The 21,586-nt window shown below is 45.1% G+C and overlaps 1 protein-coding gene across 2 annotated transcripts in view; it reads left to right on the top strand.

Moving 5' to 3' along the window:
• The window catches only part of arap3 (ArfGAP with RhoGAP domain, ankyrin repeat and PH domain 3), a 382,033-nt gene that overhangs the window by 139,547 nt on the left and 220,900 nt on the right, over nt 1-21,586 (top strand). For both annotated transcript variants that reach the window (XM_080201223.1, XM_080201222.1), the window contains exons 7-9: nt 5,853-5,959; nt 13,297-13,496; nt 20,383-20,468. In XM_080201223.1, coding sequence (XP_080057349.1) covers nt 5,853-5,959; nt 13,297-13,496; nt 20,383-20,468 — 393 coding nt within the window. The remainder of the gene's footprint in view (nt 1-5,852; nt 5,960-13,296; nt 13,497-20,382; nt 20,469-21,586) is intronic.

Here is a 21,586-nt window from a genome sequence, read left to right as displayed (position 1 = left end):
ACTTGGTTGAGAACAAACATGATTATGTTGGGTGGCACAGTAGCACAGTGGTTAGCACTGCTGCTTCACAGCTCCAGGATCCTGGGTTCGATTCCTGGCTTGAGTCACTGTCTGTGTGGAATTTGCACATTCTCCTCGTGTCTGCATGGGTTTCCTCCAGGTGCTCTGGTTTCCTCCCACAGTCCAAAGATGTACGGGTTAGGTTGATTGGCCATGTTAAAATTGCCCCTTAGTGTTCTGGGATTTGTAGGTTAGAGGGATTAGCGGGTAAATGTGTAGGGGTATGGGGATAAGATCTGGGTGGGATTGTGATCGGTGCAGACTCGATGGGCTGAAGGGCCTCTTTCTGCAGCATAGGGTTTTATGTTCTATGATTAAACTTCTCCTGTCGTTCAGATTCTCTTTTCCACTCCAGAGCTGTGCAGGGGGCAGGGATTTAGATTTTTGGATCGTTGGGATCTTCTCTGGGGAAGGGGTGACCCTGTTGAAAAGGGGCGTGTTACATCGGAACAGGAGGGGACTAACATCCTGGCGGGGAGATTTGCTAGAGCCATTTGGGAGGGTTTAAACTAGTTTGACAAGGGGGTGGGACCCAAAGCAGGAGGGAGACAGAAGAGAATGTTGAGAACAGCACGGAAGTTAAAGAGAGCGCATTAAGTAGTAAAGGCTGTGTCAGTAATCCTAGTACCAGACAGATCAGGTAAAAACAGAGCAGAGAGCAAGGGAAATCCAGATTAAACTGCATTTATTACAATCCAAGAGGCCTGATGGGCAAGGCCGATGAACTCAGGGCATGGATGGGTACGTGGGACTGGGATATTATAGCAACTATTGAAACATGTCTAAGGGAGGAACAGGACTGGCAGCTCAATGTTCCAGGGTACAGATGCTGTCAGAAAGAAAGAACAGGAGGTAAGAGAGGAGGGGGAGTTACACTTTTGATTAGGGAGAACATCACAGCCATACTGAGATGGGATGTATCCGAAGGTTCACCCACTGAGTCTATATGGGCAGAACTGAGGAATAAGAAGGGACAAAAGGATAGTGAGGAATAAAATTGGTTCTCTTGAAGACCAGAGTGGTAGACTGTGTATGGAACCAAAAGGGGGAGATACTAAATGGTAGAAACTACTATTCAAGTCTTAAAGTTGCCGACAATGTGAGTGAAAAGAGCATTAAGCACGGGTTGAAGAGATTAACTATGGAGAATGATAGGTCTGGCCCAAAAGTTAAAATTCTAAATTGGGGCAAGGCCAATTTTGATGGTATCAGGCTTTCAAAAGTTAACTGGGGGAGTCTGTGGGAAGGCAAAGGGACATCTGCAAGTGGCACACTTTCAAGAGTGCGTTTACTAGGGTTCAGGGTAAACACATTCCTCTTAGAGTTAAGGGCAAGGCTGGCAGAATAAGGGAACCCTGGGTGACTCAGGATTTTGAGGCCATGGTCAAGAAGAAGAAAGAGGCACATGATGTGTATAGGCAGCTGGGATCAAGTGAATCCCTTGAAGAGTATAGCGGGTGTAGGAGTAGAGTTAAGAGAGAAACCAGGAGGGCAAAAAGGGGACACAAAATTGTTTTGGCAGATAAGGCAAAGAAGATTCCAAAGAGCTTCTACAAATACATAAAGGGCAAAAGAGTAACAAGGGAGAGAATAGGACCTGGTAAGGATCAACAAGGCCATCTATGTGCGGATCCACAAGAGATGGGTGAGGTCCTAAATGAATATTTCACATCAGTATTTACTGTTGAGAAAAGCATGGATGTTAGGGAACTTGGGGAAATAAAGAGTGATGTCTTGAGGAGTGTACATATTACAGAGAAGGAGGTGCTGGAAGTCTTAAAGGTCGATAAATCCCCGGGAACTGATGAAGTGTATCCCAGGACATTGTAAGAGGCTAGGGAGAAAATTGTGGATCCCCTAGCCAAGATATTTGAATCATTGATAATCATGGATAAGGTGTCTGAAGATTGGAGAGTGGCAAATTTTGTGCCTTTGTTTAAAAAGGGCTGCAGGAAAATTCCTGGGAACTACAGACCAGTGAGCCTCACATCTGTGGTGGGTAAGTTGTTGGAAGGTATTTTGAGAGACAGGATCTACAGGCATTTAGAGACACAAGGACTGATTAGGGACAGTCAGCGAGGCTTTGTGAGTGGAAAATCATGTCTCACAGATTTGATTGAAGGGGTAACCAAGAAGGTAGATGAGGGCAGTGCAGTTGATGTTGGCTACATGGACTTTAGCAAGGCCTTTGACAAGGTACCACATGGTTGGTTGTTGCATAAAGTTAAATCTCATGGGATCCAGGGTGAGGTGTCTAAATGGATACAAAATTGGCTTCTTGACAGAAACCAGAGGGTGGTTGTAGAGAGTTGTTTTTCAAACTGGAGACCTGTGACCGGCGGTGTGCCTCAGGGATCAGTGCTGGGTGCACTGTTATTTGTCATTTATATTAATGATTTGGATGAGAATATAGGGGGCATGGTTAGTAAGTTTGCCGATGCCACCAAGATTGGTGGCATAGTAGACAGTGAACAAAGTTATCTCCAGTTGCAACGGATCTTGATCAATTGGGCCAATGGGCTGACGAATGGCTGATGGAGTTTAATTTAGACAAATGCGAGGTGAAACGTTTTGGTAGATTGAACCAGGGCAGGATTTACTCAGTTAATGGTAGGGCATTGGGGAGAGTTACAGAACAAAGAAATGTAGAGGTACATGTTCATAGCTCCTTTAAAATGGTGTCACGGGTGGACAGAATGGTGAAGAAGGCATTCGGCATGCTTGGTTTCATCGGTCAGAACATTGAATACAGGAGTTGGGACGTCTTGTTGAAGTTGTACAAGACATTGGTAAGGCTACACTTGGAATACTGTGTACAATTCTGGTCACCCTATTATAGAAAGGATATTATTAAATTAGAAAGAGTGCAGAAAAGATTTACTAAGATGCTACTGGGACTTGATGGATTGAATTATAAGGAGAGGCTGGATAGACTGAGACTTTTTTCTCTGGAGTGTAGGAGGCGGAGGGGTGACCATATAGAGATCTATAAAATAATGAGGGGCACAGATTAGCAACATAGTCAATATCTTTTCCCAAAGATAGGGGAGTCTAAAACTAGAGGGCATAGGTTTAAGGTGAGAGGGGAGAGATACGAGAGTGTCCAGAGGGGTAATTTTTTCACACATTGTCTGCAATAAGCTGCCAGAGGCAGTAGTAGAGGTGGGTACAATGTTGTCTTTTAAAAAGAATTTAGAAAGTTATGTGGATACGATGGGTATAGAGGGATATGGGCCAAATGCGGGCAATTGGGATTAGCTTAGGGGGCTTTAAAAAAAAGGACGGCATGGGCAAACTGGGCTGAAGGGCCTGTTTCTGTGCTCTAAACCTTTATGGCTCTATGACTTTTTGTCAGTTTCTGCGTCCTTCTTTCTGGAATTCTAATTTGTTCCCAATCCTTGGGTTTACCAATTTCTTTGGCCAATTTATAATTTGATCTAATGCAATCTTTGAACTGTTTTAAAATCTGATTTCTTCCTCTCTGTGATTCTTACAAAGAGCAAAAGGATTCAGAACATTAACTCCGTTTCTCTCCTTATAGATGCTGTCAGTCCTGCTGAGTTCTTCCAGAATTTTCCATTCTTGTTTCAGATTCCAGCAACTGCAGTATTTTGCTGATTTATTTTGTTAGCTACAGTTCATTCACCTTTCCTTTTGGGTCTTGGAGAAATTCACAATTGTTGTGGACCATGTAATATTTGGTTAAATACTAGCCATTGCCTGTCCACTGTCAAAATTTTAAATGCACTTTATCAATCCATTATAGCCAACTTGTTCCTTTATACCATCATAGTTTCCAGTTTCAGTTTTAAGGCCTTAGTTTCAGAATAGAACATAGAACATAGAACACTACAGCACAAACAGGCCCTTCGGCCCACAAGTTGCGCCGACCACATCACCTACCAACCTACAGACCTATCTATAACCCTCAATCTCATTAAACCCCATATACTCATCCAGAAGTCTTTTAAAAGACCCCAGCGAGTTCGCCTCCACCACCACTGACGGCAGCCGATTCCATTCACTCACCACCCTCTGAGTGAAAAACTTACCCCTAACATCACTTCTGATGAACTATATGAGTTAAAGTAAAATTCCACCACATTGTGATCACTATTTCCTAAAGGCTTCTTTAAGCAAGGTTTACTGATCATAAAATATAATAAACCTAAAATAGCTAAAACCATAGTTGGTTCTTTAACTGCTGCAGAAATCCATCTCATACACACTCCAGGAACTTATCTCCCAACACCCTCCGGGAATCCGTCCCCCCAACACCCTCTGGGGATCTGTCCCCCCAACACCGTCCGGGAATCCGTCCCCCCAACACCCTCCGGGAATCCGTCCCCCCAACACCGTCCGGGAATCCGTCCCCCCAACACCCTCTGGGGATCTGTCCCCCCAACACCCTCTGGGAATCCGTCCCTCCCACACCGTCTGGGAATCCGTCCCCCCAACACCCTCCAGGAATCCGTCCCCCCAACACCCTCTGAGAATCCGTCCCCCCAACACCCTCCAGGAATCCGTCCCTCCCACACCGTCCGAGAATCCGTCCCCCCAACACCCTCCAGGAATCCGTCCCCCCAACACCCTCCGAGAATCCGTCCCCCCAACACCCTCCGGGAATCCGTCCCCCCAACACCCTCCAGGAATCCGTCCCCCCAACACCCTCCGAGAATCCGTCCCCCCAACACCCTCCGGGAATCCCTCCCCCCAACACCCTCCGGGAATCCGTCCCCCCAACACCCTCCGGGAATCCCTCCCCCCAACACCGTCCGGGAATCCGTCCCCCCAACACCCTCTGGGGATCTGTCCCCCCAACACCCTCTGGGAATCCGTCCCTCCCACACCGTCTGGGAATCCGTCCCCCCAACACCCTCCAGGAATCCGTCCCCCCAACACCCTCCGAGAATCCGTCCCCCCAACACCCTCCAGGAATCCGTCCCTCCCACACCGTCCGAGAATCCGTCCCCCCAACACCCTCCAGGAATCCGTCCCTCCCACACCGTCCGAGAATCCGTCCCCCCAACACCCTCTGGGAATCCGTCCCCCCAACACCCTCCGAGAATCCGTCCCCCCAACACCTCCCCCCAACACCCTCCGAGAATCCATCCCCCCAACACCCTCTGGGAATCCGTCCCCCCAACACCCTTCGGGAATCCATCCCCAAAACACCCTCCGGGAATCCCTCCCCCCAACACCCTCCGGGAATCCGTCTCCCCAACACCCTCCGGGAATCCGTCTCCCCAACACCCTCCGGGAATCCGTCCCCCCCACACCCTCTGGGAATTCCCATACATCATCACAGCTAGTTAGGTTTTCCAATTTATTTATAAATTATTAATGTCCAATTTGCGATGTTCCATGGAATTCTCCTTGCTGATTTATACTATCACAAAGATACAGTTTGGTGGCCTATAAATAACTCCCATCAATCATTGCTGCTTCTTCTCTCCACCCAAACTGATCCCACATCTTGGTCTTTTTGATCTGAAATCCTCTCCGACTAATCTTCTTCCTAATGGTGCTACCCCACCTCCTTTTCCCTTTTTAACCTGTCCTTCCTTTCCTATGATTAAACTAATCAGATCATTCATGAAAAAACATCCTCTGATATCAATAAGCAAATGTAAAAATAAAAATTCATTCTGTGGTCATTCCTGACTTTGGGACACAGTTTAAAAAAAAATCCAAGTACATCCTGCATGTCTGCAGGGCTTGTGAGAGCAAATCTGAAATAGATTTGATTGTGAAGCAAACTAGTAATAGCATATATGTTTTTTTTATGGTAGAGTTTTAAAACTGGTATTGGAATCACAATGATTGAAGTAGAGGGAGCCACAATTCGTGATGGCAATCGTAAAAGCTTTGAATTAATCACTCCTTTTAAAACCTTCAGGTAAGTTATTTTCTTTCTTATTTTCTTTTCTGTTTCTCCACATTAACAGATGAAGATCTCACATCATTTCACCATCGAGTTCTGATCTGATGTTTGTCATAAGACGAGCTTAAATGTGCAGATTGTACAGGAAATAATGTTAACCCTTTCTCGTCATGAGAAATTAAAGTCAAATTATAAAATACGATAAATTTTTTGCATAAAATATCATTTGGTGGGTTCCCCAAATCTGATGTTTAGAGCCCAACTTTTGTTGTATTTAATCTAATGCTGCTGGAGATAAAATATCTTCACAATAGGTCAGCCCCAAACAGAAATTAGAATGTATTAATGTGCTGAGCTTCTGTATTCAGTATTGTGGACATGGACAGAAAAACATGAGGGGGAGAAAGATTAAAAAGAAAGAAGAAAAAGAGTAAAAAAAAGGTAAAGCCTGTTTTGAAGGACAACTTGCAGAAAGACTGGAGGATGGTTGTAATTATGCACATTTGAATATGTTTGCAAGTTTTAACAGATTTTAACAAATGAACAAACAAACAAGAGGCTGAGGGCCATTCGGCTCCTCGAACCTGCTTCACCATTTAATAAGATCAAGGCTGATTTAATAGTAACCTTAAATCTGCATCCCATCCACCCTGATAATCTTTCACCCTCCTTCCTTACCAAGAATCTATCCACCTCTGCTTTAACTGTATTCCAAGACACTGCTTCCGCTGCCTTTGCAGGAAGAAAGTTCCAGAAACTCACTACCCCAAGAGAAAAGATTCCACCTCATCTCAGATTTAACTGGGCAACCCTTTATTGTTAAACACTGACTCCTGGTTCCAGATTCTCCCACAAGAGGAAACACCCTCTCCACACCCACCCTGTCCAGCCCACACCCCTCAACATCTTAAAGGTTTCAATGAAGCCACCTCTGACTCTTCTAAACTCCAGTGAATACAAGCCTGACCTTCCCAATCTGTCCTCATAAACAACCTGACCATTCCAAGTATTAGTCTGGAAAACCTGAACTGAACTGCTTCCAACACATTAACTCCCAAAGGTAGGAGAGTCTAAAACTAATGAGCATAGGTTAAAGGTGAGAGGGGAGAGATACAAAAGTATCTCAAGGGGCAGTTTTTTCACACAGAGGGTGCTCTGGAACAAGCTGCCAGAAGTAGTAGTGGAGACAGGTACAATTTTGACTTTTAAAAAACATTTAGGTAGTTACATGTGTACAATGGGTATAGAGGGATAGGGGCCAAATGCGGGCAATTGGGATTAGTTTAGGGGTTTAAAAACAAGTTGGGCCGAAGGGCCTGTTTCCATGCTGTAAACCTCGATGACTCGGAGGGGGGGAGGGATAGTGAGGAAAGGGGGTGAAAGTGAGGGGGGCATAGTTGGGGAATGCAAGGCACGGCATAGTGGGGGTGGGGCGGAGCAGGGTTTGAAATGCGTGTACTTTAATGCGAGGAGTATTCGCAATAAAGTGGATGAACTTGCAGCGTGGATCAGTACCTGGGACTTTGATGTTGTGGCCATTTCTGAGACTTGGATAGAGCAGGGTCAGGAATGGATGTTGCAGGTTCCGGGGTACAAATGCTTTAGTCGGAGTAGAGAAGAAGGTAGAAGGGGGGGTGGGGTAGCATTGCTAGTCAAGGACTGTATCACAGTGTCGGAGAGAAAGTTTGATGAGGACTTGTCAGTTGAGGTAGTATGGGCGGAGATTAGAAATAGGAGAGGAGAGGTCACCCTGTTGGGAGTCTTTTATAGACCTCCTAAAAGTTCTAGAGAGGTTGAGGAAAGGATTGCGGAGACAATCCTGGTTAGGAGTGAAAGTAATAGGGTAATTGTTATGGGGGACTTTAACTTTACGAATATTGATTGGAGTTGCTATAGTTCTAGCTCGCTTGAGGGGTCAGTGTTTGTACAAAGCGTGCAGGAAGGTTTTTTGTCTCAGTATGTAGACAGGCCAACTAGAGGTGAGGCTATATTGGATTTGGTGCTGGGAAATGAGCCAGACCAGGTGCTAGACTTGGAAGTTGGTGTGCATTTTGGTGATAGTGACCACAATTCGGTTACGTTCACCTTAGTGATGGGAAGAGATAGGCGTGAACCTCGGGTCAGCAATTTTAGCTGGGGTAAGGGCGATTATGAGGCTATCAGGAGTGAATTAGGAAGCATGGATTGGATTAGGGGATTGCAGGGACTGGGAACATCTGAAATGTGGAATTTTTTCAAGGAGCAGCTACTGCGAGTCCTTGATAGGTATGTCCCTGTCAGGCATGGTGGATTTGGTAGGGCTAGGGAACCGTGGTGCACTAAAAGAGTTGAGTCGATGGTTAAAAAGAAAAAGGAGGCTTATGTTCGGATGAGATTGGAGGGCTCAGATAGTGCACTAGAAAGCTTTAGATTGGCTAGGAGGGAGTTGAAGAGTGAGTTGAGAAGGGCTAAAAGAGGACATGAGAAGACTTTGGCTGATAGGATTAAGGAGAATCCTAAGGCGTTCTATAAGTATGTCAAGAACAGAAGGTTGGTCAGGGCAAGATTAGGGCCAGTTACAGACAGCAGGGGGAAGTTGTGTGTGGAACCGGAGGAGATTGGAGAAGTATTGAACCAATATTTCTCTTCGGTGTTCACGCAGGGGGACATGAATATAGCTGAGGAGGACATTGGGTCGCAGGGGTGTAAAATAGAAAGTATTACGGTTGATAAAGAGGATGTGCTGGAAATTCTTGAGGGGCTGAAAATAGATAAGTCCCCTGGTCCGGATGGGATCTACCCTAGGATTCTCTGGGAGGCTAGAGAGGTGATTGCAGAGCCTCTGGCTCAGATCTTCAGGTCGTCATTGGTCTCTGGTGTAGTCCCGGAGGATTGGAGGATAGCGAATGTTGTCCCATTGTTTAAGAAGGGGAACAGAGACTTTGCCGGGAATTATAGACCGGTGAGTCTTACTTCTGTTGTGGGCAAGGTTTTAGAAAAAATTATTAGGGATAGGATTTATAGTTATTTGGAGTGTAATGAATTGATTAGAAATAGTCAGCATGGTTTTGTAGCAGGTAGGTCGTGCCTTACTAACCTTATTGAGTTTTTTGAGAAGGTGACCAAAGAGGTGGATGGGGGTAAGGCAGTTGACGTGGTATACATGGATTTTAGTAAGGCGTTCGATAAGGTTCACCATGGTAGGCTTCTGCAGAAAATGCAGATGTATGGGATTGTGGGTAATCTAGGAAGTTGGATCAGGAATTGGCTATCAGATAGGAGACAGAGGGTGGTGGTGGATGGTAAATATTCATCATGGAGTGCAGTTACGAGTGGTGTGCCTCAGGGATCTGTTTTGGGGCCACTGTTGTTTGTAATTTTTATTAATGATCTGGATGAGGGTATAGTTGGGTGGATTAGTAAATTTGCTGATGACACCAAAGTTGGAGGTGTGGTAGATTGTGAGGAAGGGTGTCATAGTCTGCAGGGAGACTTAGATAGGTTGCAGAGCTGGGCCGAGAGGTGGCGGATGGAATTTAATGCGGAGAAGTGTGAGGTAATTCACTTTGGTAGGAGCAACAGATGTGTCGAGTATAGGGCTAACGGGAGGACTTTGAATAGTGTGGATGAACAGAGGGATCTAGGTGTGTGTGTACATAGATCCCTGAAAGTTGGGAATCAAGTAGATAAGGTTGTCAAGAAGGCGTACGGTGTCTTGGCGTTTATTGGTAGGGGGATTGAATTTAGGAGTCGCAGTGTAATGTTGCAACTGTACACTACTCTAGTGCGGCCGCACTTGGAGTACTGTGTGCAGTTCTGGTCCCCGCATTACAAGAAGGATGTGGAGGCGTTGGAGAGGGTGCAGAGGAGGTTTACTAGGATGTTGCCTGGTATGGTGGGGAGGTCCTATGAGGAGAGACTGAGGGATCTAGGGTTGTTTTCGTTGGGAAGAAGGCGGCTAAGAGGGGATCTTATTGAAACATATAAGATGATTAGGGGTTTAGATAGGGTGGATAGTGATAGCCTTTTTCCTCGGATGGAGAAAGCTAGCACGAGGGGGCATGACTTTAAATTAAGGGGGGGTAGCTACAGGACGGATGTCAGGGGTAGGTTCTTTACCCAGCGGGTGGTGAGGGATTGGAATGCCCTGCCTGCTGCAGTTGTAGATGCGTCTAGTTTGGGGGCGTTTAAGAGATCTCTGGATAGGTTTATGGACGAAAAGGGATTGGTATAGGCTAGTGGGTCATTGTTTTTGTAACTGGTCGGCGCAACATCGTGGGCCGAAGGGCCTGTTCTGCGCTGTAATGTTCTATGTTCTATGTTCTATGACTCTATGACCCTTTGACCTTTCTGTAAATAAGGAGACCAATACTGTTCACAATATTCCAGATGTGATCTGATTAGATCCCTGATTACTGAAGTGTAACTTTCCTGTTTTAATATTTAAATTTCTCTCACAATGAACAATAACATTCTATTAGTTTTCCTAATAACTTGCTGCACCTGCATACTTGCCTTTTATGATTCATGCAATAGGGCACCCAGATCCTTCTCCGTTCACATCTCTGCAATCTCTCACTGTTTAAATAATATACTTTTTCTCTTGCTACCAAAATAAAAAACTGCCATTTACCACATTATACCCCATTTACCAGATGTTTGTCTACTCACTGAACCTATTTGTGTATTTTTGTGGCCCCACTGGGGGCGATCTTACCTTCTCATCATGGCAGTCGATGAGCCAGTAAGATTGCACGGGAGGGAAGAGTTGTATTCATGCACAATTTCTCGTCGCTTACAATCTTACTGGGCCAGGATTTCCGGCAACATCAACATCGCACCTGGGCAGGATGTGAGGTTGATCTCAACGTTTAAATCCATGAAAATGTGGGTTTAGATATTACTCGTGAGTCTGGGACACAAGTGTCCAATTCAGCATCATCAGGGATCACCTGCCTTAGTGGCCTAGCCAGTAAATGGTCCTCATCAGAGGATCACGTATGGCACCCATAAGTAGGACCATATGTCTCGTCACTGAGACGCCCCAGGTGGTCGGGGGCAGGGGGCAGCGCCCTTTGGGCAGTGCCAGCCTGGGACCATGGCACTGCCAGCCTGGCACTGCCCACTGAGTGAGGATGTAACTAATAGAGTCAACCAGGAGAACCAGTGGATGTGGTTTATTTAGACTTTCAGAAGGCTTTTGACAAGATCTACTATGTAAAGAAAGCACGTGGGATTGTAGATAATGCCTTGAGATGAATAGAAAGTTGGTTAGCAGACAAGAAGCAAAGAGCTGACATAAATGGGTCTTTTTCTGATTGGCAGTCAGTGACTAGTGGGGTTCCACGGGGATCTGTACTAGGATCCCAACTGTTCACATAATTTGGAAGAGGGAACTGAATGTATTAACTCCAAATGTGTAGACGATACAAAGTTGGGTGGGAGGGTAAGTTGTGAGGAGAATGTAGAGATGTCCCAGTGTGATTTGGACAGGCTGGGTGTGTGGGTATCATGATGTGGATATGCTGGCATTGGACTGGGGTAAACACAGTAAAAAGTCTGACAACACCAAGTTTTAGTCCAACCGATTTATTTGATAATAGACTCACTAGCTTTCGGGTTAGTCCCTAAGTCAGGTGAATGGAGAGTTCTGGCCTCAGACAGAGCATATAAAGCACGGACAGTTTACAGATTACTGATTAGAATGTGAATCTTTACACCTAACCTGCTGTTCAAGTCCTAAAGTGGCTGACAATGTGTGTGGAAGGAGCACTGATCACACGTTAAAGAGATGTGTATTGTCTCCAGACAGTACAGTAAGTGAGGTTTTGCAAACCCAGGCAAGTCACGGGGGTTACAGATAGTGCGACATGAACCCAAGATCGCTGTTGAGACCGTCCTCACATGTGCGGAACTTGGCTATCAGTCTCTGTTCAGCGACTCTGCGCTGTCGTGTGTCGTGAAGGCCGCCTTGGAGAATGCTTACCCGAAGGTCAGAGGCTGAATGCCCGTGACCACTAAAGTGTTCGCCAACAGGAAGGGAACAGTCTTGCCTGGTGATTGTCGAGCGATGTTCATTCATCCGTTGTCGTAGCGTCTGCATGGTCTCCCCAATGTACCATGCTTCGGGACATCCTTTCTTGCAACGTGTCAGGTTGCATATGCAGGTCACATATGCAACGTGATACGTTGCAAGAAAGGATGTTCCGAAGCATGGTACATTGGGGAGACCATACAGACGCTACGACAACAGATGAATGAACATCGCTCGACAATCACCAGGCAAGACTGTTCCCTTCCTGTTGGCGAACACTTTAGTGGTCACGGGCATTCAGCCTCTGACCTTCGGGTAAGCATTCTCCAAGGCGGCCTTCACGACACACGACAGCGCAGAGTCGCTGAACAGAGACTGATAGCCAAGTTCCGCACATGTGAGGACGGTCTCAACAGGGATCTTGGGTTCATGTCGCACTATCTGTAACCCCCGTGACTTGCCTGGGTTTGCAAAACCTCACTCACTGTGCTGTCTGGAGACAATACACATCTCTTTAAACTGTGATCAGTGCTCCTTCCACACACATTGTCAGCCACTTTAGGACTTGAACAGCAGGTTAGGTGTAAAGATTCACATTCTAATCAATAATCTGTAAACTGTCTGTGCTTTATATGCTCTGTCTGAGGCCAGAACTCTCCATTCACCTGAAGAAGAAGGAATCCCCTTGAAAGCTAGTGAGTTTACTATCAAATAAATCGGTTGGACTAAAACCTGGTGTTGTCAGACTTTTTACTGTGTTTACCCCAGTCCAACGCCGGCATCTCCACATCTTGTCCATGCCAGCCCAAGGACACCAAGGTGCCCTTTCTAATCCCACCTTCCACACCCTGCCCATCGTCCTATATCTGACAGAACTTGAGGTACAGATCCAGTGATAAATAAATAGAGTTTAGGGTCTCTGCATCCACCACCAACTCAAGCAATCAATTACAATTAAATTCTACTCCTGCCATGTTGGGTTTTGAATTCAAACCCCCAGAGCATTAGCTTGAGTCTTTGCATCAATAGTGAGTGATGCTCCAGCACCATCCCTCCAGCATGTATATGGATGGAATCTGTATCTCTGATGACTTTCACATTGTCTGAATGCACTTTGACCCCTATTTACCTTGGTTTTTAAATGGAATAACGCTAAAAGGATCATCCACTTGCCCAGCCAATAGTATCTCTGTAGTTATCTTGTCTGGCTCAGTTAATATACCATAATATACCATATTTGAAATCAAAATCAAACTAAATCTACTCTAAATAGATAAAAACAGGTTGAAGTGAGCTGGTAAAAAGTTTCTGTAATGTGTTGTGCTTTTCAATGTTGCAGTTTCACAGCGGAATCTGAACGAGAGAAGAAAGAGTGGATTGAGGCAATTCAGGACTCAATTGCTGAAACTCTTTCCGATTATGAGGTGGCTGAGAAGATCTGGTCGAACAAATCCAACAAAATATGTGCAGACTGCAAAGCACTGAATCCTGATTGGGCATCTATTAATCTTTGCGTCGTTATCTGTAAGAGATGTGCAGGTAATTTTCCATTTTCTCTTTGGATGTAGACAACAAATAGGAACTAAATGAAAAAGCAGAACCGAAAAGGTGATAATGTCTGGATTACTACCTGAGCCATGAGCTAATTGGTTCAGGCTCAGTAAGATTGAGGGGGAAAATGCATGGTTCAAAGATTGATGTCGGAGGAATGGGTTTGAATTCATGGGGCATTGGCACCAGTATTGGGGAAGAGGGGACTTGTTCCAATGGAATGGTCTTCATCTGAATCGTGCTGGGACCAGAGTCCTCAGGAATCGTATAACTAAGGCTATAGATAGGGCTTTAAACTGAACTAAATAGGGTTCAGTTATATGGAGGATTAGAAAATAAAGTTAAAGGAGAGGGTGGAAGTGCAGGTTATTGGGGCTGACAGGTCAGGTGAGGTTAGCAAAGTTTCCAGACCACATCATAGAAGGTGGCAGGAACCTAACCTCAGAGCAAAAAAGGTGACAAGTTTGAGAAGGGAGGTGATCAATGCAGGACTGAGGGTGTTAGACCTAAATGCATGCAGTATATGGAACAAAGTAAATGAGCTTGTTGCCCACATTGAAATTGGCCGGTATGATATCGTGGGCATCACAAGAGACATGGCTGCAAGGAGATCAGTGTTGGGAACTAAATATCCAAAGATATGTATCCTACCGGAAGGACAGGCAGATGGGCAGATGGAATGTGAGTCTTAACAGGTAATCAGGTCTTTACAGGTACAGATAATTTGAGCGGAGAGAGAGCTGAGAGGCTAAAGAGGTATAAATTGTCTCAAGCCACAGCAGTTAGTGAGATTTTGCAAGCCCAGTCATGTTGTGTGGGGGTTACAGATAGCGCAGAGTCGCTGAGCAGAGACTGATAGTCAAGTTCCGCACACATGAGGACGGCCTCAACTGGGATCTTGGGTTCATGTCACACTATCTGTAACCCCCATGACTATCCTGGGCTTGTAAAATCTCACTAACTGTCCTGGCTGGAGACAATACACATCTCTGAAACCGGTGCTTAATCCTCTCTCCACTCACATTATCTGTACCTGTAAACATAGAACATAGAAAAGCTACAGCACAAACAGGCCCCTCGGCCCACAAGTTGTGCCGATCATATCTCTACCTACTAGACTTATCTCTAACCCTCAATCCTATTAAGTCCTATGTACTCATCCAGAAGTTTCTTAAAAGACCCTATTGAATTTGCCAGAACTGATTACTTGTTAAGGCTTGCATTCCAACCATTATCTTGTAAATTGAATCTGTGCGTACATGTCCTCTGTTTGTGAACCCAAATGTTCACTCACCTGATGAAGGAGCAGTGCTACAAAAGCTTGTACTACAAAATAAATCTGTTGGACTTTAAGCTGGTGTTGTGAGACTTCTTACTGTGTCTACTCCAGTCTAACATCAGCATCTCCACAAGATGGCTTTTTGGAGCAGCTTGTGACAGAGCCAACTAGGAAATAAACATTTCTGGATTTGGTGATGTGTAATGAGGCTGACTTGATTAGGGAACTTAAGGTGAAGGAACCCTTAGGGAGCAGTGATCACAATATGATAGAATTTACCCTGCAGTTTGAGAAGGAGAAGCTGGAATCAGATGTTACGGTATTACAATTAAATAAAAATAACTACAAAGACATGAGGGAGGAGCTGGCCAGAGTTGATTGGAAAGGGAGCCTAGCTGGGAAGACAGTGGAAAGCAATGGCAGGAATTTTTGGGGGTTATTCAGGAGGCAAAACAGAAATTCATCTCAAGGTGGAGGAAATATGCTAAGGGGAGGACAAGGCATCCATGGCTGATGAGGGAAGTCAAGAACAGCATAAAAGCAAAAGAAAAAGCATTCAAAGTGGTGAGGATTAGTGGGAAGCCAAAGGATTGGGAAGCCTTTAAAAGTGAGCAGAGGACAAGTAAAAAATCAATAAGGTGGGGGGGGGGGGGGGGAGGTAGAAAATGAAATATGAGTATAAGCTAGCTAGTAATATAAAAGAAAATAGGAAGAGTTTTTTTCTAAATATAAAAGGTAAGAGAGAGGCACAAATAGCCATTGGACCACTGGAAAATGAGGCTGGAGAAGGAATAATAGGAAACAAAGAAATGTCAGAGGAACTGAATAGTTACTTTGCATCAGTCTTCAGGGTGGAAGACACTAATGGGATATCAGAGCTCCGGGGGAATTAGGGGCACAGGTGAGTGTAGTGGCCATCACCAAGTAGAAGGTTCTAGGAAAACTGAAAGATCCGAAGATGGATATGTCACACGGATCGGATGGTCCACACCCCAGGGTTCTAAAAGAGATAGCTGAGGAAATTGTGGAGGCATTGGTGATGATTTTTCAGGAATCTCTGGAGGCAGGGAGGGTACCAGAGGACTGGAAAGTAGCTAATGTAACACTGCTGTTGAAGAAGGGAGGCAGACAGCAGATGGGAAATTATAGGCCGGTTAGCCTGACTTCTGTCATTGGCAAGATTTTAGAGTCCATTATTAAAGATGAAATTGCAGAGTATTTGGAAGAGTCAGCACAGCTTCGTCAAGAGGAGGTCATGTCTGACAAATCTGTTAGAGTTCTTTGAGGAGTAATGAGGAAGTTAGATAATGGAAAACCAGTGGTTGTGATTTATTTAGATTTCCAAAAGGCCTTTGACAAAGTGCTGTGTTAAGAGCCCATGGTGTTAATGATAAGATCCTGGCATGGATAGAGGATTGGTTGATGGGCAGAAGGCAGAGATTGAGCATAGAGACTCATAGAGGTTTACAGAATGGACACAGGCCCTTTGGCCCAATTTGGCCATGCTGCCCTTTTCTTTTTAAACCACGAAGCTAATCCCAATTGTCCGCATTTGGCCCATTTCCCTCTATACCCATCGTACCCATGTAACTATCTAAATACTTTTTAAAAGATAAAATTGTACCCACCTCTACTCCTACCTCTGGCAGTTTGTTCCAGACGCTCACCACCCTCTGTGTGAAAAAATTGCCTGTCTGGGCACTTTTGTATCTCTCCCCTCTCATTTTAAACCTGTGCCCTCTAGTTTTAGACTCCCCTACCTTTGGGAAAAGATATTGAATAGCTGATCTATACCTTTCGTTATTTTATAGATCTCTTGAAAATCACCCTTGAGCCTCCTACTTCAAGAAAAAAGTCCCAGCCTATTCATTATAACTCAATCCATCAAATCTCGGCAGCATCCTTGTAAATCTTTTCGGCACTCTTTCTAGTTTAATAATATCCTTTCTATAATAAGATGACACAAAGATGAGTGGAAAAGCAAATAGCGCGGAAGGCGCAGAGAGATCTGGATAGGCTGAGCGAGTGGGCGAGGACCTGGCAGATGGAGTATAACGTTAGCAAGTATGAGGTTATCCACTTTGGCAGAAATAATGGTAGGAGGCATTATTATTCAAAGGGCGAAAAGCTGCAGCATGCTACGGTGCAGAGGGACCTGGGGGTCCTTGTGCACGAATCGCAAAAACCCAGTCCGCAGGTGCAGCAGGTGATCAAGAAGGCGAATGGAATGTTGGCCTTTATAGCGAGGGGGATAGAATATAAAAGCAGGGAGGTCTTGCTGCAACTGTACAGGGCACTGGTGAGGCCGCAGCTGGAGTACTGTGTGCAGTTTTGGTCGCCGCACTTGAGAAAGGATATATTGGCCTTGGAGGGAGTACAGAGAAGGTTCACCAGGCTGATACCAGAGATGAGGGGGTTAGACTATGAAGAGAGATTGAATAGACTGGGTCTGTATTCGTTGGAGTTTAGAAGGCTGAGGGGGGATCTTGTAGAGACTTGCAAGATAATGAAGGGGCTAGATAGGGTAGAGGTAGAGAGGTTCTTCCCACTTAGAAAGGAAACCAGAACTAGAGAGCACACCCTCAAAATGGGGCGGGGGGCGGGTTGCAGTTTAGAACAGAGTTGAGGAGGAACTTCTTCATTCAAAAGGTGGTGAATCTCTGGAATTCTCTGCCCGTTGAAGTGACGGAGGCTACCTTGCTAAAGATATTTAAGACGCGGGTAGATAGGTTTCTGATAGACAAGGGAATTAAGGGTTATGGGGAGAAAGTGGGAAAGTGGAACTGATCCACTTCAGATCAGCCATGATCTTATTGAATGGCGGGGCAGGCTCAAAGGGCTAGATGGCCTACTCCTGCTCCTATTTCTTATGTTCTTATGTGACCAGGATTGCATGCATATTCCAAGTGTGGCCTTACCAATGTCTTGTACAAGACGTTCCAACTCCTGTATTCAATGTTCTGACCACTGAAACCAAGCATGCTGAATGCCTCCTTCACCACTCTGTCCACCTGTGACTCCACTTTCAATGAGCTATGAACCCGTCCCCCTAGATCTCTTTGTTCTGTAACTCTCCCCAATGCCCTACCATTAGCTGAGTAAGTCCTGCCCTGGTTCAATCAACCGATATGTATCATCTCGCATTTGTCCAAATTAAACTCCATCTGCCATTGGTCAGCCCACTGGCCCAATTGATCAGGATCCCATTGCAATTGGAGATAAAGGTGTCTTTTCAGGATTGCAGTCAGTGCTGTGCTTCACGTATCAGTGCTGGGACCACAACTTTTCCAAATATATGTTAACGATTTGGAAGAAGGAGCTGAAGGCACTGTTGCTAAGTTTGAATCAAAAAATCATAGAACCCTACAGTGCAGAAAGAGGCCCTTCAGCCCATCGAGTCTTCACCGACTATAATCCCACCCAGGCCCTACCCCCATATCCCTACACATTTACCCGCTAATCCCTCGAACCTACGCATCCCAGGGCACTAAGGGGCAATTTTAGTATGGCCAATCAACCTAACCCGCACATCTTTGGACTATGGGAGGAAACCGGAGCACCGGGAGGAAACCCACGCAGACACGAGGGTTTGCCGATGATACAAAGATATGTAGAGGGACAGGTAGTATTGAGGAAGCAGGGAGAGCTGCAGAAGGACTTGGGCAGGTTAGGAGAGTGGGCAAGGAAGTGGCAATGGAATACAATGTGGAAAAGTGTGAGGTTATGACTTTGGAAGGAGGAATGGAGGCAGAGACGATTTTCTAAATGGGAATGTGCTTAGGAAATCAGAAACACAAAGGGAATTTGGAGTCTGAAGGTTAACGTGAAGGTTCAGTCGGCAGTTAGGAAGGCAAATGCAATGTTAGCATTCATGTCGAGAGGGCGAGAATACAAGAGCAGGGATGGACTTCTGAGGCTGTGTAAGGCTCTGGTCAGACCCCATTTGGAATATTGTGAGCAGTTTTGGGCCCTGTGTCTAAGGAAGGATGTGCTGGCCTTGGAAAGGGTCCAGAGGAGGTTCACAAGAATGATCCCAGGAATGAAGAGGTTGTTCTATGAGGTGCAGTTGAGGACTCTGGATCTACACTCGTTTGAGTTTAGAAGGATGAGAGGGGAATCTTATTGAAATGTACAGGATATTGCAAGGCCTGGATAGGGTGGACATGCAGGGGATGGAAAAAGTAGGAAAAAGTAGAACCAGAGGGCATAACCTTCGGCTAAAATGATGATCCTTTAAAACAGAGATGAGGAGGAGTTTCTTCAGCCAAAGAGTGGTGAATCTGTGGAACTCATTGCCGCAGAAGGCAGTGGAGGCTAGATCATTGAGTGTCTTTAAGACAGAGATAGATCAATTCTTGATTAATAAGGGGATCAGGGTTATGGGGAAAAGGCAGGAGAACGAGAATGAGAAAAGTATCAGTCATGATTGAATAGCAGAGCAGACTCAATGCGCCGAGTGGCCTAATTCTATTCCTACGTCTTATGGTCTTGCAACGGATTACTGTGTGCAGTTTTGGTCGCCGCATTTGCGAAAGGATATATTGACCTTGGAGGGAGTGCAGAGGAGGTTCACTAGGCTGATACCGGAGATGAGGGGGTTAGACTATGAAGAGAGACTAAATAGGCTGGGTCTGTACTTGTTGGAGTATAGAAGGCTGAGGGGGGATCTTATAGAGACATATAAGATAATGAAGGGGATAGATAGGGTAGAGGCAGAGAGATTCTTCCCGCTTAGAAAGGATAGCAGAACTCGAGGGCACAGCCTCAAGATAAGTAGGGGGGGTGCAGTTTAGATCGGAGTTGAGGAGGAACTTCTTCACTCAAAGGGTGGTGAATCTCTGGAATTCTCTGCCCGTTGAAGTGGTGGAGGCTACCTCACTGAATATATTTAAGTCACGGGTAGATAGGTTTCTGCTAGACAGGGGAATTAAGGGTTATGGGGGAGAAAGCAGGAATGTGGAACTGATCCACTTCAGTTCAGCCATGATCTTATTGAATGGCGGGGCAGACTCGAAGGGCTAGATGGCCTAATCCTGCTCCTATTACTTATGTTCTTATCATTTAAACATTTATGAGGGATTACCATTTTGCCTAGATGGGTACAGCTCCAACAGCACTCAAGAAGCTTGACATCATCCAGGACTAAGCAGCCCACTTAATTATTAACCGTTCCATAAATATTCATTCCTTCTGCCACTGATGAATAGTGGCAGCCCTGTGTACCATCTTCACGATGCATTGTAGGAACTCACCAAGATTCTTTAGGCAGCATTTTCCAAACTTATGACTGCTACCATCTAGAAGGACAAGCAGCAGATACTTAGGAACACCACCACTTGATGTTTCTCTCCAAGTCACCATACTGATTTGGATATATATCACTGTTCCTTCTCTGTCACTGTGTCAAAATTGTGGAATTTCCTGCCTTACTGAGCTTTTGACAGGCCTACATCTCAGAGACTGCAGTGGTTCAAGAGGGCGGCTCACCACCACTTTCTCAAGGGCAACGAGGGATTGGCAATAAATGCTGGCCTAGACAGCAATGCCCAAATCCCATAAATGAATAAATAAGAAAGTTTTATTTTGTTTTTACAGGTGAACATCGGAGTTTAGGTACAGCGATCTCCAAAGTACAAAGTCTGAAATTGGACACAAGTGTATGGAGCAATGAAATTGTACAGGTCAGAGGGCTATCACTGTTGGTATCTGAATTACATTGGTAATTAGCTTTAAGACAGAAAGCAGAGAGGGGGAATGAAGGGTACCTACCCAGAGAGGCAAAAAGTGAGAAATGGTGTTCCAAAAGACCAAGCACTGGGGCCACAATTGTTTCCAATTTATTTTAATGACTTGGACTTTGGATTCAAAAACTCAACTTGTAAATGTGGAGATGACCCCAAATTGGTTGGGCCGGGGGAGAGGGGTAGGTGTCAGGGTTTGGGAATTGAACCAAATTACAGGAGGACATTAATAAACTTTCAGAGTAGGAAATAGTTGCCAAATGAAGTTCAACATAGATAAATGTGAAGTTGTGCATTTCGGGAGGAAGATCACTTGTTACTTGAAAGGTGCAAGGCTACGTAATTTAGAAGAACACAGGAATCTCGAAATACAAATCATTAAAATTTGGGAGTTTATGTCACAAGGATTATTTCTTTCTTTCTCTCATTCTCCCCCTCTCTGTCTCTCTTTTTCAGTCTCTCTATATTTTTCCTTCCAGCTTTCAATCTTTTTCTCTCCCTCTGCCTCTCTTACACCCACATGCAAGCGCACACACACGCTCACACACACGTGTGCGCACACACACATACACACACACAAACACGCACACACATACACACCCCTCTGTCTCCTTATCTATCTCTCTCTCTCTTTCTCTTAATTCCTTGAAAGTGGAGTCACAGGTGGACGGAATGGTGAAGAAGGCATTCTGTATACTTGGTTTCATTAGTCAAAACATTGAATACAGGAGTTGGAATGCCCTGTTGAAATTGTACAAGACATTATAAGGTCACACTTGGTATACTTTCTACAGTTCTGGTCACCCTATTATAGAACTAAAAAGAGTGCAGAAAAGATTTACTAGGACACAACTGGGACTTGATGATTTGAGTTATAAGGAGAGGCTGGATAGACTGGGACTTTTTTTCCCTGGAGCGTAGGAGGCTGAGGGGTGATCTTAAAGAGGTCTATAAAATAATAAGGGCACAGATCAGCTGGTCGCCACGTTATAAGAAAAATGTGGAAGCATTGGAAAGGGTGCAGAGGAGGTTTACCAGAATGTTGCCTGGTATGGTGG

The sequence above is a fragment of the Carcharhinus amblyrhynchos genome, chromosome 13 (genome assembly GCF_965287045.1).
Source record: "Carcharhinus amblyrhynchos chromosome 13, sCarAmb.v2.hapA, whole genome shotgun sequence".
Classification (NCBI taxonomy): Eukaryota; Metazoa; Chordata; class Chondrichthyes; order Carcharhiniformes; family Carcharhinidae; genus Carcharhinus; species Carcharhinus amblyrhynchos.
The sequence above is the reverse complement of the archived record's forward strand: the minus strand, read 5'-3'. Positions and strand labels throughout refer to the sequence as shown.